At 39.2% G+C, this 18,963-nt stretch overlaps 1 protein-coding gene across 3 annotated transcripts in view; it reads left to right on the top strand.

Annotated features, from left to right (window-relative positions):
• The window catches only part of Ppp1r21 (protein phosphatase 1 regulatory subunit 21), a 63,206-nt gene that overhangs the window by 38,246 nt on the left and 5,997 nt on the right, over positions 1 to 18,963 (top strand). For 2 of the 3 annotated variants that reach the window (XM_090336977.1, XM_090336975.1), the window contains exons 15-19: positions 2,870 to 3,022; positions 5,539 to 5,631; positions 8,194 to 8,439; positions 13,437 to 13,469; positions 14,872 to 14,988. In XM_090336977.1, the coding sequence (XP_090193103.1) occupies positions 2,870 to 3,022; positions 5,539 to 5,631; positions 8,194 to 8,439; positions 13,437 to 13,469; positions 14,872 to 14,988 (642 nt within the window). Of the gene's footprint in view, positions 1 to 2,869; positions 3,023 to 5,538; positions 5,632 to 8,193; positions 8,440 to 13,436; positions 13,470 to 14,871; positions 14,989 to 17,737; positions 17,848 to 18,963 lie in introns of those variants that run through there. The other variant, XM_090336976.1, reaches the window with a different exon arrangement.

The raw sequence follows: 18,963 nt of genomic DNA, 5'->3' as shown, positions 1-18,963 counted from the left end.
GAAAAGCAGTTCAATATAACCTCTTAATATTTTGAGGTGTTTTATCCCCCTCTATTTTCTTTTTCTGGTAACACTTGGAATGATCCTGCCTCTGTGATTTTGTAACTTAATAATCCCCTTTGAGCCAGGCAGAGCGGCTCACACCTATAATCCTAGCTACTCAGGAGGCCGAGAGCTGAGGGTCTGGTTATAATCAGTGCTGGCCCTGAAGTCACTAAAGTCCATGAGACTCTTATCTCCAATTAACCATGAAAAAACCGGAAGTGGCTGTGTGGCTCAAGGAGTAGAGCAGTAGCCTTGAGCTGAAATGCTCACAGACAATGCCCAGCCCTAGAGCTCAAGTCCCAAGACTGACCAAAAAAAAAAATAATAATGATAACAATAATCCCTTTTAAAGTGGTGTCCATATGTATCTTTCATTTATCCTTGAGTACTAGGCAATGACCATATGGGTCGTTAATCACTTTATTATTATAAGCTGATTGAGTGGTTCCTTACCCGTCCTTTGATCCTATGTGTTATTATTCTGCAGAGGTAACACACCCACAGTCACACTTTTATCACCCCCTTAAACTAGTTTCTTTTAGATCTCCTTGGTGTAGAAAAGCCATACCACTATATTTCCAACAATCTTAGCATGTTTATTTCAGTATCTTAATGTAAGGTCTCAAGGAAATACTCATTTCTGTATGTGTATTTGTACATTATTTTTCTATCTGATAGGTTGACCATCATTGTAACATTTTCAAATAATTTAAGCCAATCAAAATGATCATAATTCATGCTAGATCTTCACTGTTCAACTATCACTAGAACTTGGACAGGTCTTAGTGACCCATTTGCTGTAGTGTTAGGCCATAATTAACACATGTTATCTTTAGGTTTTGTGCACTCATCGATCAGTAAGACCACTACCTCCTTTCTACCTTCTTAAAGAACAGTCTACCAAAAGCTTCTTAGGAATAACATTTGTTCACTTAGGAGAATATTGGTATTTTATAGGAGTTGCTATACTTGCTGCCTTTTTGGTATACCTACATACTTGTAGTTTATTTTCACTTTGCTTTCTTTTAAATTTTAGTACATTGCTCTGTGGAAGTATACCTTATATTCACTTTGGAATTTTTATAAATATAGATGCATAGCCAGTTCTGGGGCTTGAACTCAAGGCTTGGGTACTGTCCTTGAGCTTTCTCAAGGTTAGCACTCTACTGCCTGAGCCACAGCACTACTTACGGCTTTTTCTGTGTATGTAGTATCAAGGAATTGAACCCAGGGCTTTGTGCATGCTAGGCAAGCACTCTGCTGCTAGACCACATTCCTGGCTCATATATGTATTTTTGACTAATTAAATATTGAACTGTTAGCAACAGCTTCATACTTAGCTAATATGCTTTGATTAAACTAAATTTGATAGTTTATAATTTAACAGCAAGAAGACATAGCATATACTAGAAAGTTTGGAAAAAGTAAAAATAGTTGAAAGAAGACATAAATCTCATAATGTGGTGCCACGAACTGTATGCAGATAAGGATGATATTCTTGTTATTCACAAGAAAACAATAGCCTAAGATTTTTTTTTGGTGGGGGAGGGGGAGGGGGCTTGAACTCTGAGCCTGAGCACTGTCCCTGAGCTCTTCAGCTCAAGACTGTCACTTTGCCACTTGAGCCACAGTGCCACTTCTGGTTTTCTTGTTAATTGGAGATAAGAGTCCCACAGACTTTAATAGACTTTAGTGCCCGGGCTGGCTTTGAATTGTGATCCTCAGATCTCAGCCTCCTGAATAGCTAGGATTACAGGCATGAGCCACCAGTGCCCAGCTTAGCTTAAGACAGTCCTGGGGCTTGTACTCAGGCCTAGGTAGTGTAACTGAGCTTCTTTTGCTTGCTCAAGGCTAGCACTCTATCACTTGAGCCACAGTTCTACTTCAGGCTTTTTTTTTTTTTTTGAGATAAGAGTCTTACAGAATTTTCTGCCCAGGCTGGCTTTGAACCATGATCCTCAGATCTCAGCCTCCTGAGTGCCTAACACTACAGGAATGAGCCACTGGTGCCTGGCCTTGGTTCACAATTTTTAGAATAGCTCTTTTCTTTGAGCACTATCTAACATAAACTTTTATTTGATGTCATATAAAACATAAATGAAAAATATAATCTGTGATACACACCTGTAATTGTAACACTCAGAATCTTTAATATATAAAAGGCTTACTTTTCTGGCTAGATCATCTAAGCAGATATTTTTATTTACATCACCACTTCATCTAACATTGTAGATTTATAATCATGGTTCAGAAAAATTATAGTTATGGATTTTTACAGCCATGTACATAGATTTAACAGATGCTCAATCTACAAATGACAATCTACTGAAATCTTGGTCTTTTATCTATTATGTTTATATTTAACAAGTTGAGATATAGAGAATTAATTTTGGGTAGAAATGACCAATTCTAGATGTTTATATCATGTCTTCTATTGAAATGTGAAATACTCAACGTTAAATGTAAATGGAATGGCTAAGTACAAACATGGGTATTGGGCATCATTGCAGAAGTTTATCACATAAATAGCTTATGAAAGCTCATGGAAATGCTTCAGAGTAAATCAGAATCCGTCTTGGCTTTCAAGAACAGAACAGTCTAGAAAAGGACAGTTCAGAACTCTGGTCTCCATATTTATGCTGCTGCCCTTAAAAAAATTTTTTGCCATGGTATTATAGGTAAACACATGTTTTTAGGCAGGTATTGAAATTTCACTTTCAGTTTCAGGTTCTAAACAGCTCTGAAAACTTGGGTATATATTTTTTAGATTACCTTTGGAGAACACCCTTTGCTTTTTCTTTTTTTTTTGTCATACTGTGTTTAGATTGCATCTTTCTTCGGCAACAATGTGGATTACTTTATCACTTCCCTGAGCTACGGGCCCAGGGCGGTGAGTGGCTTCATTAGTCCTCTCTCTGCGGAATGCATGCTGCAGTACAAGAAGAAGGCTGCTGCCTATATGAAGGCTTTGAGAAAGGTTTGTGAGCTGCTGTCCCCATTTAACTTAAAGCAATCACAACCAGTTACAGAGGATGGCAGGATTTTCGCCACAGTCCGTGTTGTTTAGATTTGGTCTTTTGGGATTCAGCAGATGGGTAAATAATCTGGAGAAAAGGTGATAGAAGCCCAGACCTTTCATGAGAAGCAGATTCGTGTTCCCAGTGGGGAACCTGTGGTGAAGTAGTCCAGCAGGCAGTAAAAGTGAAGTGTCAGAAATCTTCACTTACAAAAAAAAATATGGAAATCTGTAAATTTTAATAAATGGTCTTTGAAAAAAAATCTGAAGAACTGGATGTCAGTGGCTCACGCCTGTAGTCACGGCTCCTCAGGAGGCTGAGATCTGAGGATCATAGTTGGAAGCCAGTTTGGGCAGGAACACCTGTGACACTCATCTCCATTTAATCACCAGAAAGCTAGAAGTGGAGCTGTGGCTAAAGCAGTAAATAGAGCAGTAGCCTTGAGCAAAAAAAGCAATGGACAGCACCCAGGTCCTGATTTCAAGCCCAGAACTGACACACACTAAAGCCAAAAGATACATCATGACCATCCTAAATCTCACCACTCAAATGTGCTCTTCTTCTTTTTTTTTTTTTTTGCCAGTCCTGGGCTTGAGCTCAGGGCCTGAGCACTGACCTTGGACTTTCTCAAGGCTAGAGCTCTACCACTTGAGCCTCAGCATCACTTCCTGCTTTTTTCTACGTAAGTGGTACCGAGGAATCCTCTAGCACTAGGCCAAACTCCTGGCCCCTCAAATGTGCTATTCTTAACCTTTGTTAGGTAGGTAGGGTTACAGGCATGCTTCACTATGCTCAACTGTCATCATCATAATACTTTTTATAGAATTTGTATAATGTGAATAACTTAATCATTTCATTGTTATATGTCTATTTTCAGTTATATGCAGTGCAGCAATGGGCATTCATTCTTTGTATTGTATGTGTGTGCTAGTCCTAGGCTTTAAACTCAGGACCTGGGCACTGTCCCTGAGATAGTTGCTTAAAGCTATTCCTCTGCCTCTAGAACTGAGAGTCTCATGGACTTTGGTAGAGTCTTTCAGTTTTCCTGCCTGGGCTGGCTTCAAATAGCAATTCTCAGATCTTAGCTTTCTGAGTAGCCAGAGTTACAGATGTGAGCTACTGGTGCCTGGCTACAATGGGTATTCTGAAATTTTTACATTTCTTTTTTTCCCCCTCTTCATCAAAAGCTTTAATTATGAAATATACAAAACATATTATTAAATTAAATTAGAATATATAGTAACCCTGGATTTCAGTTTCTACCTGTGTATCAGTTTGATGTGTAAGCTTCCAGTCACTAAACATTTATAAAGAATGAGTGTTCTTGTATAAGGGTATAACCTATATACAAAATACAGAATTGAAATTGTGTGTGTGTGTGTGTGTGTGTGTGTGTGTGTGTGTGTTTAATTGGACCTGAGTTTCACAGATTTTCCTACCCAGGCTGGCTTCAAACTGCACTCCTTAGACCTCAGCTTTCATAGCTAGAATTGCAGGCACAAGCCACTGGCATTAGCTGGAATTGTTTCCTTTTTTCTTTTTTTGGGGCTGTGTGTATGTGCTGGTATTGGGGCTTGACTTCAAACCTCATGTACTCTTGTTTGTTGGTTTGTTTGATGAAGGCAGTCACTTGAAGTACTTCTGGCTTTATGCTAGTTAATTTGAGATAATAGAGTCTTAGATCTGTGTCTCTGGTCTGGCTTCAAACTTTGATCCTTATATTTCAGCCTCCTAAGTAAGTTTATATAGGCATGAACCAGTGGTCCCCAACCCTCTTTTGTTAACCTGATATACGTTTCATTCTGAGTGTCTTTAGCAATCTGCAGTGCCCTTGTGTATGTAGGACACAGTGTATTCCTTTTGAACAGAGCTCAGAAATGCATAAATTTTCTGAGAGGCTGAGACCTGGAAGATTGTAGTTCCAGGCCAGCCAAGGCATACATAGGAGACTCTACAACTAGCTGTAGATGGTGGTGAATGCTTAGCTGCAATGGGAAGAGAAAAATAGAAGTGTCCTGGGGTCAGGCATGGACCAGGTCTGTGCAACAATGTTTTACAGGCATAGCTCAGTGGTAGATTACCTGCCTAGCAAGCACAAAGCACTGAGTTCAAAACTTGATTACCATCACCACAAAAAGTAAAATGATAAGCTGGTTGTTCTTGCACCGTTTACCAAGCCTCTTGGTTTCTCCTTTGAATAAAAAATGTATTATGTGTTCCACAGTAGATTTGTTTGCCTTTTCTTGTGTCTGAATTTTCTGTTCTGTCCTTCATCTGTACTTCAAAGCAATTCTGTATGGTTTTAGTTTGCTGTGACAAGATGTCCATCATTCTTTTCACCTTAAAGGAGGTGGTCTGTGTTGGTATACAGCTGGATTGATTTTCACATTCTAAATAGAGTAGTCTTGTGTTATTGGGCTTGGAGGAGAGATGACATGGTATTTTTAAAAATTCTTTAACAATGCTTTTTCTGTAGCCGCTTCTGGAGTCTGTGCCTTATGAAGAAGCCCTGGCCAACCGCCGGGTCCTTCTCAGCTCCACAGAAAGTCGAGAAGGCCTTGCACAGCAGGTATGGTGCCTAGAAAGTCATGCAACTTATTAAATAGCAGAAATGTTAAATGCCCGGGAAGGAATGTTTAGGGGTTATAAGCATCTGAGTGACTGAAAAGACCACCTGGATAAATATGTAATATGTAAAATCCATTATTCTATGCAGACTAAAAAGGACCATAGACATAATTTGTTGAAAGATGTGTGTGTTGATGCTCTAAATAAGTCATCTTGATTCAGTTGGTGTTACAGATGGTAGTTGAGTAATAACATATTTTGACCATGATGATTATTTCTGTAGGAACTTTTTTTTTAGTTTAGCATGGATTTATTTTAGTATAACATAAATGGGAGGAAGAAAAGGGGAAATATTTTTTGCTTCCAGTACAGGACATGGGAGTATAAAGGATTCTGGTTATCAGTTTTAAATGCCAGAAATACTAAAGAAGTAAAGAGGAGAAGGATAACAGATTTGTCAAGTTATTTCATTTCATAACGAATGGGAAATTTCCAGTATTTAGTTTGTCAATTCAATTGGAGGGACAGATGGGGGTGGGAGGTATTTTTCCTTCTAGAAATTGATGCAAATTGACACCAGTTTAGGTATTATCAGAGACTTACTTCAACATCAAACTGATGTTTAATTTTCAAAATACTTCTTAAAAAAAACATGGGGATGGAGGTGGGAGGAATGGGGGAGGGAAGGGAGAGAGATATCAGTGGTAGAAATGCTTTGTTGAAGCTGACCTTATTGCCATTGGAAGTACATCACTTATCCCTTTAATATTAATTTACCAAAATGTTGAGATAAAAAATTTAATCCAAAAGGGAATTCCTGAAAAACATTTCTCAGAACCAGTAAGATGTGTACTACCTTAAAAATGAATTTTTTTGGATTTTCTTTTTTAATGTAAGGAAAGTAAGATGCAAGGAAACGAAGTAAATTTTGACTAAATGAGCTATGGCAGACCTGTCTGACCCCAGAGCTAATGCATTCCTGCTGCCACTTACTAGAGGGGAACTGTGTTCTGGACACTGTGGGCCTCCCTGCCTCTCTAAAGGGAAAGGATATTACCCACCTTTCAGTGATGCAAGACTGCTTCCAGCCAGTGGGAGGCACTGTGGTACTGCAAAGAGAATCCAACCTGTGAGCCAGGCAGATGGGGTCCCAACTCCTGGCTCTAGTTCTCTCTAGCTTAGCAGATGGCATAGCTCTTGGATACCATTGCTTTCCTCTGTAGAAAATAAGAATTGTAGGTGTCTTAGGAGTCTTCTTTGGGATAATAGGAGTAAAGTGTCACACACTGCCTGGTACGTGGTAACTCTTCAATCAGGATAGTGGTAAATTATTAGAATCCACTGTACAATGTTGTATACAAATTATGAATGTGTATCTCAATGAATTTTTACAAGTGAATGTATTACTATAACTGGCACTAGATTCAAAAAGGACAGAGCATATAGTATATTTCTTCATGTGACACACCTGAGAAAAAATTAGTGGGAGCTTGGTGCCAGTGGCTCACACCTATAACCCTAGATGCTCAGGAAGCTGAGATCTGAGGACTGAGGTTCATAACCAGCCTAGGATAGGATGAGATTTTAATCTCCAATGAACAAAAAACAGGAAGTAGAGTTATGGCCTAAGTGGTGGAGCACTAACCTTGAATGAAAAAGCTGAAGGAAGGAGAGAGAAATGCAGGGAGGGAACGAGGAAAGGGGAGAGAGAACGAGCAAGTTACAAGGACCCTTGTAACTTTCCCGATACTGTAGTCCTCTCTCCTGTCTCAAATGTAACCTTATTTTGCATTCCAAAACTGTAGATTATTTTATTGCCCAATATTGAACTGTTTCATTTAGCACTCTGAGCCTAAAAGTTCTTTTTGTTCCACAAACATTCCCACCTTGGTGTTTTCTGCCTTTTTTTGAATTTTATTCAACTGAGTGATATAACTTGGTTTTTCTTAGTAATCAGTGAGTACCTTCTCTTTTATGTTTATGGTCTTGTCCTACTGTTTATTTTTCTATTTTGGGTGTTTTTTGTTTATTGTTTGTATATTTATCTCAAGAATGCTTAAGTAATTCTGGGTAATCTTGGTCAATACAGAATTCTTTTTTCTTTTAATTCAATGAGGATTTAATTTAAGAAATAAAGAGTAGGAAGAAATAGGAAAGGGAAAAGGAAGAAATAGGAAAGGGAAAAGGATACCTCTCTGCTTCATAGGCAGGAGATGGGAATGAGGAGAATTCATCTTACGTTACTCTCTGGAGACATGTAGGTAATTCTTCATATGTTCTAGATGTTAATGCATCTGTTGAATACATTAGAGAGTTTTTCCCCTACTATTTACCTTTTTATTTGATGTTTTTTTTGTCATTTGATGACTATAGATTTTTTCTACTTTATTTCTATTTCTTTATGATTATGTCTCTTGTGTCCTGTTTAATAATTGTCTCAGTGCAAGCAAGGAAGGTCAAGCTTTATTGTTTTCACTTCTGTGAAATAGTTATGGTTTACATTCTATAAAATAATTTTGTCTCCATTGTTCTCTAAGATGCAAAAACTTTGTTACTTTCTAAGGTTCAACAGAGTTTGGAAAAGATTTCTAAACTGGAGCAGGAAAAAGAGCATTGGATGTTGGAAGCACAATTAGCCAAAATCAAGCTGGAGAAAGAGAACCAACGGATGGCAGACAAGCTGAAGAATGCAAGCAGTGGGCAGGTTGCTGGGCTGGCCCAGGATGCTGCTTCTGTAGCTCCTGCTACTGCTGGCCAGGAGGAGTTTACAGCTAAGGCTACATCCGAGCCCATGCAGAGCACGAGTCTGGTGAGTGGCTTCAGGCATGTCCTTGTCTGCAGTTTTCTTACTCTAAAGCTGACCTGTAAGGTCTAACCTAGTGTTCAGTGTTCATCATTTTCTTTGACCATTCCGGTTCCTATAATAGACTATCTCAAACTGGGTGCCTTACAACAGCAGACATCTATTTCTCACAGTTCTGAAGGCTGGCATGTGCAGGTCAAGGTGCCTGCACATTTGGTGTTCAGGGAGGACGTGTTTCTTGATTCTTTGATGGCTGCTCCCTGTGTTCTCACATGTAGAGGGGTGAATGAGATCATCAGGTCACCACACAAAGGTCCTTACCCTTTAAGATTATTACCTTGGAGGTTACGTATTTCAGTGGAGGAATTTTGGGAAAACACAGACATTCTAAGGATAGCAACCACCTAAGTCACATGCCAGTTTATTTCTTTTTTATTTATTTTTATTTTTTATTGTAATTAGTAAAAGGGTTACATGATATTTGCGAGATAGAAGGTATATTAATTCACATACATTGATACCCTTTCACATGTCTTGGTACCCATTTCCCTCCCCCCCCACACCCCCCACCCGTCTTGGTTTTCCCCCCTTCCCTATCAAATTTCAAATAGCCAAATACAAATAAATTCAATATATCAGATAACAAAGTGAGATACTGTAACAATATGAGATAACCAAGGGACAGCAAAGGAGATGAGAGACAACATAGTACATTAAGGACAACAATCATTCATTATATGGCTTTTGTTTCAATATCCTGGAGGTCCTTTCAATTAGCTTCATACTATATGGCCTTATGTATCAAGATTTTGCTCTATTGACATGCCAGTTTATAACAAGAATGACTCACATATTCTTTAAAAAAGGCAGGGCATACCATTCAATAGTAACTGCCTTAAAATTTCCTAGTATTTTGTGAAGGGTGAGTTCCTGATAGAGGAAGTCGAATTTAAGATGATTCTGTTTCTCTATGAAAAACACTTGTGATGTGGGTTATGTTTCTAACCAAGGATCAAATATCTACTTATTGAAATAATACTGATTGCTTTTTTTTTTTTTTTTTTTTTTAGCAAAGGGAAGCACTGAGGTTTGAACTTGACCTCACACTTGCTAGGCCACACCTCCAGCTCTTTTTTTTTTTATTGAAAGATTTTGACATTGATTTTTTACATCATATTTCAAATATCAAGTTTAACAAATAAGTATTCAAGAATGGGATCTCTGCATACAATCACTGGCACATAAATTTAAGAACAAAATTAAAATTAAGCTGATGGTTTATATGCCATAGATACATATTGATCTATATAATATAATGCTATGTCCATAGAGTATGTACTCGTATGTCTATGTAGTTATATTTATATATCCAAAATCATGTCAGTGACCCTGAGTTCCAACTCTGGTTTTTTTTGTTGTTGTTTGTTTTTGGTGGGTCATGGGGTTTGAACTGCCAGCCAAGGCATTGTCCCTGAGTTTTTCAACTTAAGGCTACTACCCTAACCCCTGGAGCCACAGCCCCACTTCCTGTTTTCTAGTGATTAATTGGAGATAAGAGTCTCATGGTCTTTTGTGCCTAGGCTGGCTTTAAACCTGGATCCTGAGATCTTACTCTCCTGACTAGCTAGGATTACAGGCGTGCACCACCACGCCAGGTGTCCAGCTCTGTTTTTTGCTGGTTACTTTTAATAAAAGGGTTACATGATATTTGCCAGATAGAAGGTGCATTAATTCACATGCATTCATACATTGATACCCTTTCACATGTCTTGATACCCATTACCCAGTGCCTATGCACTGACCTTGGGCTTTCTCAAGGCTAGTGTTCCACCTCTTGAGCCACAGAACTACTTTTGGCATTTTCTGTGTATGTGGTACTGAGGAATGGAACCCAGGGCTTCATGCATGCTAGGCAAGCACTCTACCACTAGGCCACGCTCCTGGCCCCATTTGCTGGTTACTTTTTTTTTGCCAGTCCTGGGCTTGAACTCAGGGCCTGAGCACTGTCCTTGGACTTTCTCAAGGCTAGAGTTCTACCACTTGAGCCTCAGCACCACTTCCAGCTTTTTTCTATGTATGTGGTACCAAGGAATTGAACCCAGGTCTTTGTGCATGCTAGGCAAGCACTCTACCACTAGGCCAAACTCCCGGCCCCAATTGCTGGTTACTTTTAAGAGAGACTTTTGCTTTCTTCCCAGACTCCCACCCAGGCCTGTACGTGGACCATTTAGCCTATTTTAGGCCTCTAGTCATTGCTGGGATGACAGGAATATACCACCTTGTCCAGTTTAGTAAGTCAGGTCTCAAGGATTTTTCTGCCAGGGCTGAACTGAAGTATGTTCTCCCAATTGTGTTCTCCCCTGTAGCTTAGGATGATAGGAATGTGTCACAGCATTCAGTACGGGGGTCTCATGACCTTTTCTGCCCTGCCTAGCTTCAAATCAGTCCTCCCATTCTTAGCCTTCCAAGTAGCTGGCATCATAGGTTTGATCAGGACCTGGCCACTAACACTTTTTTTTTTGCCAGTCCTGCGACTTGAACTCAGGGCCTGAGCACTGTCCTTGGGCTTTCTTCAGATAGAGCTCTACCACTTGAGCCACAGCCCCACTTCCAGCCTTTTCTATGTATGTGGTACCGAGGAAACAAACCTAGTTCTTCGTGCATGCTAGACAAGCACTCTACCACTAGACCAAACTCCCAGTCCCACTAACACTACTTTTAACTATATATAATGTATCATAGAAAGTTTAAAGCTCTATTGCATACATATCATATAGAAACCCACCAGCTAGTTCTTTTTTTTTTATAAGATAATACATTGGCAAATTAACTTATAGATTGAAATTTCTTGCTTTATTTATTTATTTATTCATTCATTCCAGGCCTGGGGCTTGAACTCAGGGCCTGGGTGAGCCATAGTTCCACTTCCGACTTTTTGTGTGTATGTAGTTAATTGGAGTGGGGATAAGACTCTCACAGACTTTCCTGCCCAGGCTGATTTTTGAACCATGATCCTCAGATCTAGCCTCCTGAGTAGCTAGGATTACAGGCATAAGCCACTGGTGCCTGGCTTTGCCTTATTTTTAATTTCAGGAATTTAGAAGGTAAAGAAACTTCTCTTTTGGCACTTTAGAATTCAAATTATTTTGTAAATAAAATTTTCTAATAATAATATTCCACCTGCTTTAAAAAATTTTATAAAAATCTGGAAAGGAAGAAATTAGGGAAAAGTTTGAAGGAAATTTTTAGGGGCATTTTTCCAAGTGTTTCATAATAAGCTGAAGGAAGCCTGGTGTCACCAAAGCCTCTTTGCTCAGGGCCATCTGTTCTTCCCACTCCTTGCGGCCCTCACTGACGCTTGTGAGGATCAGGTCTGGTCCTTCTTGTATTTAAGTGCTCCTCTTAGTAACATGTCCAGGCTGGCTTTGATTTCTAGGGATGTGTGCCTGCGTCATTGTGTTTTAGCACTGTCAGATCTCAGATGATTCGCCATCTTCCTAGGTGTGATTATGGAGACTATCCCCTCTCTTTTTTTGAGGTAAATAAATGAGCACCTATGGTATACTTTCATATTGTTCAAAGCCAGCCCAAGCAAGAAAGTTCAAGAGACTTTTATCTCCACTTAACTGCCAGAAAACTGGAAGTGGTGCTGTAACTCAAGCCTAGAGCTGAAGAGCTCAGGGACAGTACTCCGGCCCAGAGTTGAAGTCCCACAACAAAGAAAAAAAAAAACAGCTTAAATTAATAGAATTTTAAATATGTTAAGATGTAGGTATGTTATAATACATGTAAAATATGTAGATTATAATAGATCTATGTTATGAATACAAAATACAGAGATTAAAGAAGGAAAAAAATGACATTATCTTGAATAAACTGATCCACTACCATTTTTTTCCTACAAAATTTCACATGGTTGTTAGTTAATGAATTCATAATATTCTATATCTGATGTGTTATTTTATCTATGATTGGACATTGATTATAGTTTTTACTACCTTGAACCCAGGGCCTCATGCATGCTAGGCAAGTACTCCACCATTAAAACACGTTCCTAGCCTAACATTCTTTATGTATTAGTAATTTCCTTGGGATATATTTCTTAGGGTTAGAGTTTCAAGATCAAAGGTATGAATGTTTTCAAATTCCTTGCCTTTTTTTTGTCTAATTGTTAAAAGGGCTACATCTACCTGTGTTATGATATGTTTAAAATTATATAATTTTTTTGTGTGTGTGTGAGTCATAGGGCTTAAACTTGGCCCAGGCACTGTCCCTGAGCTCTTCAGCTCAAGGCTACTGCCCTACCCTTGAGCCAAGCCCTACTTCCTGTTTTTGAAGATTAATTGGAGATAAGAGTCTCAGGTACTTTTGTGCCCCAACTGGCTTTGAACCTTGATCCTCAGATCTCAGCCTCCTGAGTAGCTAGGATTACAGTCGTGAGCCACCGAGCCTGGAAAAATTACATAATTTTGAGGCCTATGGACATGGCTCAAATTGTAGAGCACCTGCCCTGAATTCAAACCCCAATGCGGCCATAAATTTAAATTTGAGATGAATACTTATTAATATAATATTATATCAAAGGTATTTCTTCTTCTTTTGAGCCCTTAACTAGAGTATACATTGTTTGTGTTTTCTGTATAGAATGCTTAAATATCATGGTCTCCATAAAACTGTCCAAAACTTACCTAGTTTCTGCTTTATAATTACTGTGGAAATGATAAGATGGGGTTAAAGGCTGTTCCTGGACATGGTGTTAGCTTTCAGTGAAAATGATGGAGGTTTGGTAATGGTCTTTGGGTTCTGCCTCAGAGCAGAACTAGTGAGTGCAGTTACTTACACACAGGTACAGCTTCTTCTAGAGAAAGATCATATGGGGAGTCCTAGAGCTGTGTTTCCAGTTATTTGAACCACTGTGGGCTTAGAAGAAGTATTATGGGTTTAACTCCTTGTGTCTGAATTTACACATTCTGTTCTAAGAATTTCTCCTCCTTGTTTTCCAGATTGGGGTTTTAACCAGGACGTCTGACAGTGAGGTAATATGCGCTTGGCATCATAAGTTTGCTAGTAAATAGAAGCATTTTTCCTCCTGTGGAAAGCCACACTTCTTTCTTTCTTTCTTTCTTTCTTTCTTTCTTTCTTTCTTTCTTCCTTCCTTCCTTCCTTCCTTCCTTCCTTCCTTCCTTCCTTCCTTCCTTCCTTCCTTTCTTTCTTTCTTTCTTTCTTTCTTTCTTTCTTTCTTTCTTTCTTTCTTTTTTGACAATTTTAGCAAATGAAGATCAAATGTTTTCCCTTACATTAGTGGAGGCTCACTGGAGCCTGCTTCTCTGTCTTGTGAAATGGCATGTTCTGGGAGTTGACAAGGTGTCACCCTCACCAGTCTGGCACACTGTGTAAGGCAGAGGAGCAGGCTCTTCTCCCAGGGTCACCCAGGAAGGCAGGGCTCCTCAAGAGCTCTGAGTAGGAGTGCCATGAGCACGGTGTTTGGAGCCAGTGAACCCAGGGCAGATTTGGCTTTCATCTAGGTTTACATATTTGAATTTTGAAGAATTCTAAGGTAGAACTTGATAAAGAACCATTAACAAAAACTGAAGTCATTTATCTTATTACTCACTTTGGCAAATGATAAAAATAGTAGGCTGGTTTACTTATAGTATAGATAACCTTGAACTTCTTTATGTATTTTTAAAGTAAACTTAGTAGCGTATCATTCTTGCTAAATAACTGAAAGAAATACCAATCTATATCAGGGCAAAAACTGTTTAGCATAGAAATGGTGTATTAGTACATTAGTACATTTTCTTAAGATAATTTAAAAGAAAAAGAATAATGCTCAAAATTTAGGGATTCCAATAAATCCCTTCCTTCCATTTGCCTTCCCTGTTCCAATTAGAAGATGGCATAAGAGTCAGACAGATGGGATTTGACAGGTTTGTGGCCCAGGGAACTCCAGCACCCCCCCTCAGTTCTGTTCTCTTCTGAGAAGTTATGTGAGCATGATTTCTTTCTGAGATGAGCAAATGCAGAATTTAAAAAAAAAAACATTTGGGTTCCCCACTGGTGGCTCACACTTGTTATCCTAGCTACTCTGGAGACTGAAATCCAAGGATTGTGGTTCAAAGTCATCTCGGGCTAGAAAGTCTGTGAAATCCCTATCTCCAGTTAACCACCAAAAAGCTGGAAGTGGAGTGGTAACTTAAGTTTTAAGCAAAAAAGCTCGGGGACAGCACCCCTCCCCCCCACCAAAAATAAAAAGGAAAGGAAAGGAAAGGAAAGGAGTCAGGGCTGTCTCTTTATCTGCCACATCTGACATTTCTTTGGGGGCTGAGCAAACTGATTTCTCATCACTTTTCAAGTGAAAATATGCAAAATATTATCCCCCTCCCCCGAATGTCTTCATTTCCCTGGCATTTGTCTTTTCCTTTGTGTTCTATTTAGGTTCCAGATGTGGAATCTCGTGAAGACTTAATTAAAAATCACTACATGGCAAGGATAGTAGAGCTCACGTCACAGCTACAGCTGGCCGACAGCAAGTCAGTGCATTTCTATGCTGAGGTGAGTGGAGGTCAGGTCAGCTGGTGCTTTCCCTGCCCTTCAGGAAGTGGGCCACTGTCCTGTTGTCCTGTTGTTCACTTGAGAACCTTATGTATTTTTTATTCGTATCTAAAACTTGGTTGCTGTTCACAGCAAGCCATTTATATATTTCCCAGAAATGTCCAGTTCAGTAGCTGCAAGACTTGCATGTCATTTCCAAGTCACTGCAAAATGGTTGGGAGACTTAGGGGAGTCTTTCCTAAGGCCACATACCATGTGCCTGGAGCATTGTTTTCAGAGGTTTCGTGATTTCCAATTAGAGATGAGTAGACAGTTATAGGGAAGAGGATTTTTCATATAAGCAAGGTAAAAGGGGAAAAAATGCCTTTCTAAATAGTCTCTATTTTCTAAATAGCAGGTTTGCAGAAATAAATTCCTATATGTGGGCAAGTAAAATGTGTAACCTTTAAAAGACATCACATCTTTTTGTTATGCTTTTTTTTCTCACCAAATAATTTTTTTATATTTTTATTGTAATTAATAAAAGGGTTACATGATATTTGCCAGATAGAAGGTGCATTAATTCACATACATTGATACCCTTTCACATGTCTTGGTACCCATTACCCTTCCCCCCCACCGCACCCCCGTCTTGGTTTTCCCCCCTTCCCTATCAAATTTCAAATAACCAAATACAAATAAATTCAATATATCAGATAACAAAGTGAGATATTGTGACAATATGAGATACCCAAGGGACAGCAAAGGAGATGAGAGATAACATAGTACATTAAGGACAACCGTCATTCGTTATATGGCTTTTGTTTCAATATCCTGGAGGTCCTTTCATTTAGCTTCATACTATATGGCCTATGTATCAAGGTTTTGCTGTATTGCAGATCTCTGCTAGTAGAGCCCAATCACCAAATAATTTATTATCTTCAGAGAATAATAAAAATACTAAACACAACTAACAAAATAGAAAGGGGAAAATGAAGGAAATGTAAATAGCAAAAAATAAAAAGCATTAGGCCAAGTGCTGTACTAGGGCTCATACTTGAAATCACAGCCATGAGGGCGGGGGTGGGGGGTATAGAAATCTCGAGGATTGCATTTCAAGGCCATTCTGGGCATCAAAGTTAGCAAGACACCATCTTTCTCCTCAGATTGGTAGTTTACACTTGTCATACCAGCTACTGGCTGTCCTAGGAAGGAGGACCAAACCCCACAAGATCCTCCCTGAAGATAGGCTTGAAAAAAGGCTAGAACATGCCTTATGTGGTAGGGTGTCTGCCTAGCAAGCACAACATCCTGCACTGAACCCCCTGTTCCACAAGAAGTAAAATGATGAGTTAGAATGGATTGCAAGGCCTTCAGGGTCACAGATTCAAAACTTTATATTAAATGTTAGTTATAGATGGCAGCCAGAGTTATGACGCTTAAAATTGAAAAAGAAAACAAATGACACCCTTTATTGTAGCCTGACTGTCTGCGATTGTCTCCTATGCTACAGGGGTGGAGAGGGCAACAGGAGCCATTTGCTAGCAGTGCTAAAATGAATGATGCGCCTAGGTCAGGGTGGTTTGTAAGCAACCACTGCATTTGTGCTTGATTCAGAGTGATAGGTCTACACCCACCCAGGTCGGGTGGCACGGCGTGCTATCTATCTCCATGGCTCCCTTCCCTCACTGATTTCCGGGTCAGTGATCCAGTCTTGGATTGGAGAGACTGGCTGATCTCTCTCACGTGGTCAAGCACAATGCTAACCAATGGCGGAGTAGATAGTTGGTTAATAGGAAGTTGTTGATTTGATTGGCTTATGTGCCCCCCAAATTTTCAACAACAATAAAATGAGTAACTGGGGAATTTTCTAGGTTGTCGTGTTTTTAAAGAGACTTGCTTATTTTAGTGAATATCTTCAGTACAACTGTGCCACAGGAATTTTTAAATTGTCTTGGGTTTTTTTCTCATGTGTAAACAGGAAGTGGTCACCTCTTGTAGGACTTTACTGGAATGGACAGGCTAAATGCCTGGTGTCCACTCAGCAATCATATGGGTCTTGCCCTTGCTCTCAGTGCCCCTGCAGAAAGTCTAGGGTCTGTTTCATTGCACACTCTCCTTGAACAAACACTAGTGTGAAATAGAAATTTTTCTTTTTGTCTGCTCTAGCTCTGGATGGTCTGTTTTCCAGAGAAAACAGCTGTGCGGTTTCCTATAACCTGGGGTGGTATTCGAAAGCTTTTATGGATCCTATAAGGTAACTTTTAATGAAGGATTTCAAGCACAAGGATTGTGTTGGGCAGGAAAGTTCATGAGGCTCTTTTCTCCAATTAACCAGCAAAAAGCCAGAAGTGGTAGTAGAGTGTCAACTTTGAGAGAGCATGAACATGCATGTATGTACACACACAACAACAACACAACCTAAAGAAAAGATCTTAGGATTCATGGTCAGAAGTCAGATTTTTTTTTTCTGAGAGGAAAAGGCTCTAGCCTGTACTTTATTATTATATTATTGTCTTTTTGCTTAATGATTTTATTATTTATTTAATTGTTGCTATAAAGGTAATGTACAGAGGGATTATAATTACATCAGTCGGGTAACTAGTACATTTCTTTTTGAACGGTGTCACCTCTTCCCTCCTTTTTCTCCTGACCTCTCCTTCCTACAAGTTATATAGTGCATTTGTAACGTAGTTTCTAGAATCACTGCTGCATTATATTCACCTTTGTCCCACCATTTCTGTGTTCCCCCTTTCCCTCCCCAAAACAGATAAACACATGCAAGACAAGAAGTACAGAAACCAAAAACAGTGACAAAGGAGAGAAAAGAAAACAAGAAGCAAAATGACATAAAATCTCTTATTTCCATGTCCTACAGTTCATTTTGATAAACATCTTTTTATATGATCACATTCCATAGTTGTCCTTTACTATAAATATTCTCCTTTGGTCTCCGTGTGAATGTATCATGTTCAAATATACTTTTTTGTCTTTTTACCATCCAGTGCGTTTACTTGTAGATTTATAGGGACTTTCTGGCTATAGCCATTTCCTTACAGATGGTATATCATTTTTCTGATGGAAATGTAGGATTTCATTGTGTACATGCACCACATTTTCTTGATCCATTCAGCCATTGAGGGGCATCTGGGTTGAAATAAACAATGCTGTAAGGAAAATAGTTTTGATGATAGCTTTAGTGTGTCCTGGTTTGTGGTCAATTGGATAAATGTCCAGAAATAGATTTCTGGGTCATAGGACAGGTCTATGTTTGTTTAGTCTTTTGAGGAACCTCTGTACTGCTTTCCAGAATGGATGAACAAATTTACATTCTCACCAACAATGTAGTAGCAGTCCTTTTTGGCTGTAGCATCTATTACTGTTAGTTTTCTCAGTAATGGCCATTCTAACTGGGGTGAGGTAGAATCTCAATGTTGTTTGGGGTACATTTCTTTTATTGCCAGAGGTATTAAACACTTCTTCATGTGTCTATTGGCCATTTTTACTTCTTTTGATAAGTCTCTCATTAAGTCTTTAGCCCATTTATTAATTGGGTAACTATTTGTTGTTGTTGTTGTTGTTGGTTGTGGAGTTTGAACTCTGGACCTGGGTGCTGTCCCTGAGCTCTTTAGCTCCAGGCTATCACCCTACCCCTGGAGCAACAGCCCGACTATCCCTTTTCTAGTGATTAACTGGAGATAAGAGTCTCACCTTCTTTAGTGGCTGGCTTTGATCTATAATCCTCAGATCTTAGCTTCTTGAGTATCTAGGATTACAGGCCTGAGCCACTGCACCTGGCAAGGGTAGCTATTTTTTTTTGAAAGTTTAATGCTTGGAGGTTTAATTTTTGAGCACTAAGTCGATTTTAGATATGAGGCCCTTGTCTATACATAACTAGTAAAGATCCTCTCCCATTCTGTAGGCTTTCTTTTTATCTTGGTAGTTGTGTCCTTTGCCATGAAGAAACTCTTCAGTTTGATGCAATCCCATTTATCT

The sequence above is a fragment of the Megascapheus bottae genome, chromosome 7 (assembly GCF_031878675.1).
Source record: "Megascapheus bottae isolate mThoBot1 chromosome 7, mThoBot2.hap1, whole genome shotgun sequence".
Classification (NCBI taxonomy): Eukaryota; Metazoa; Chordata; class Mammalia; order Rodentia; family Geomyidae; genus Megascapheus; species Megascapheus bottae.
The sequence above is the reverse complement of the archived record's forward strand: the minus strand, read 5'-3'. Positions and strand labels throughout refer to the sequence as shown.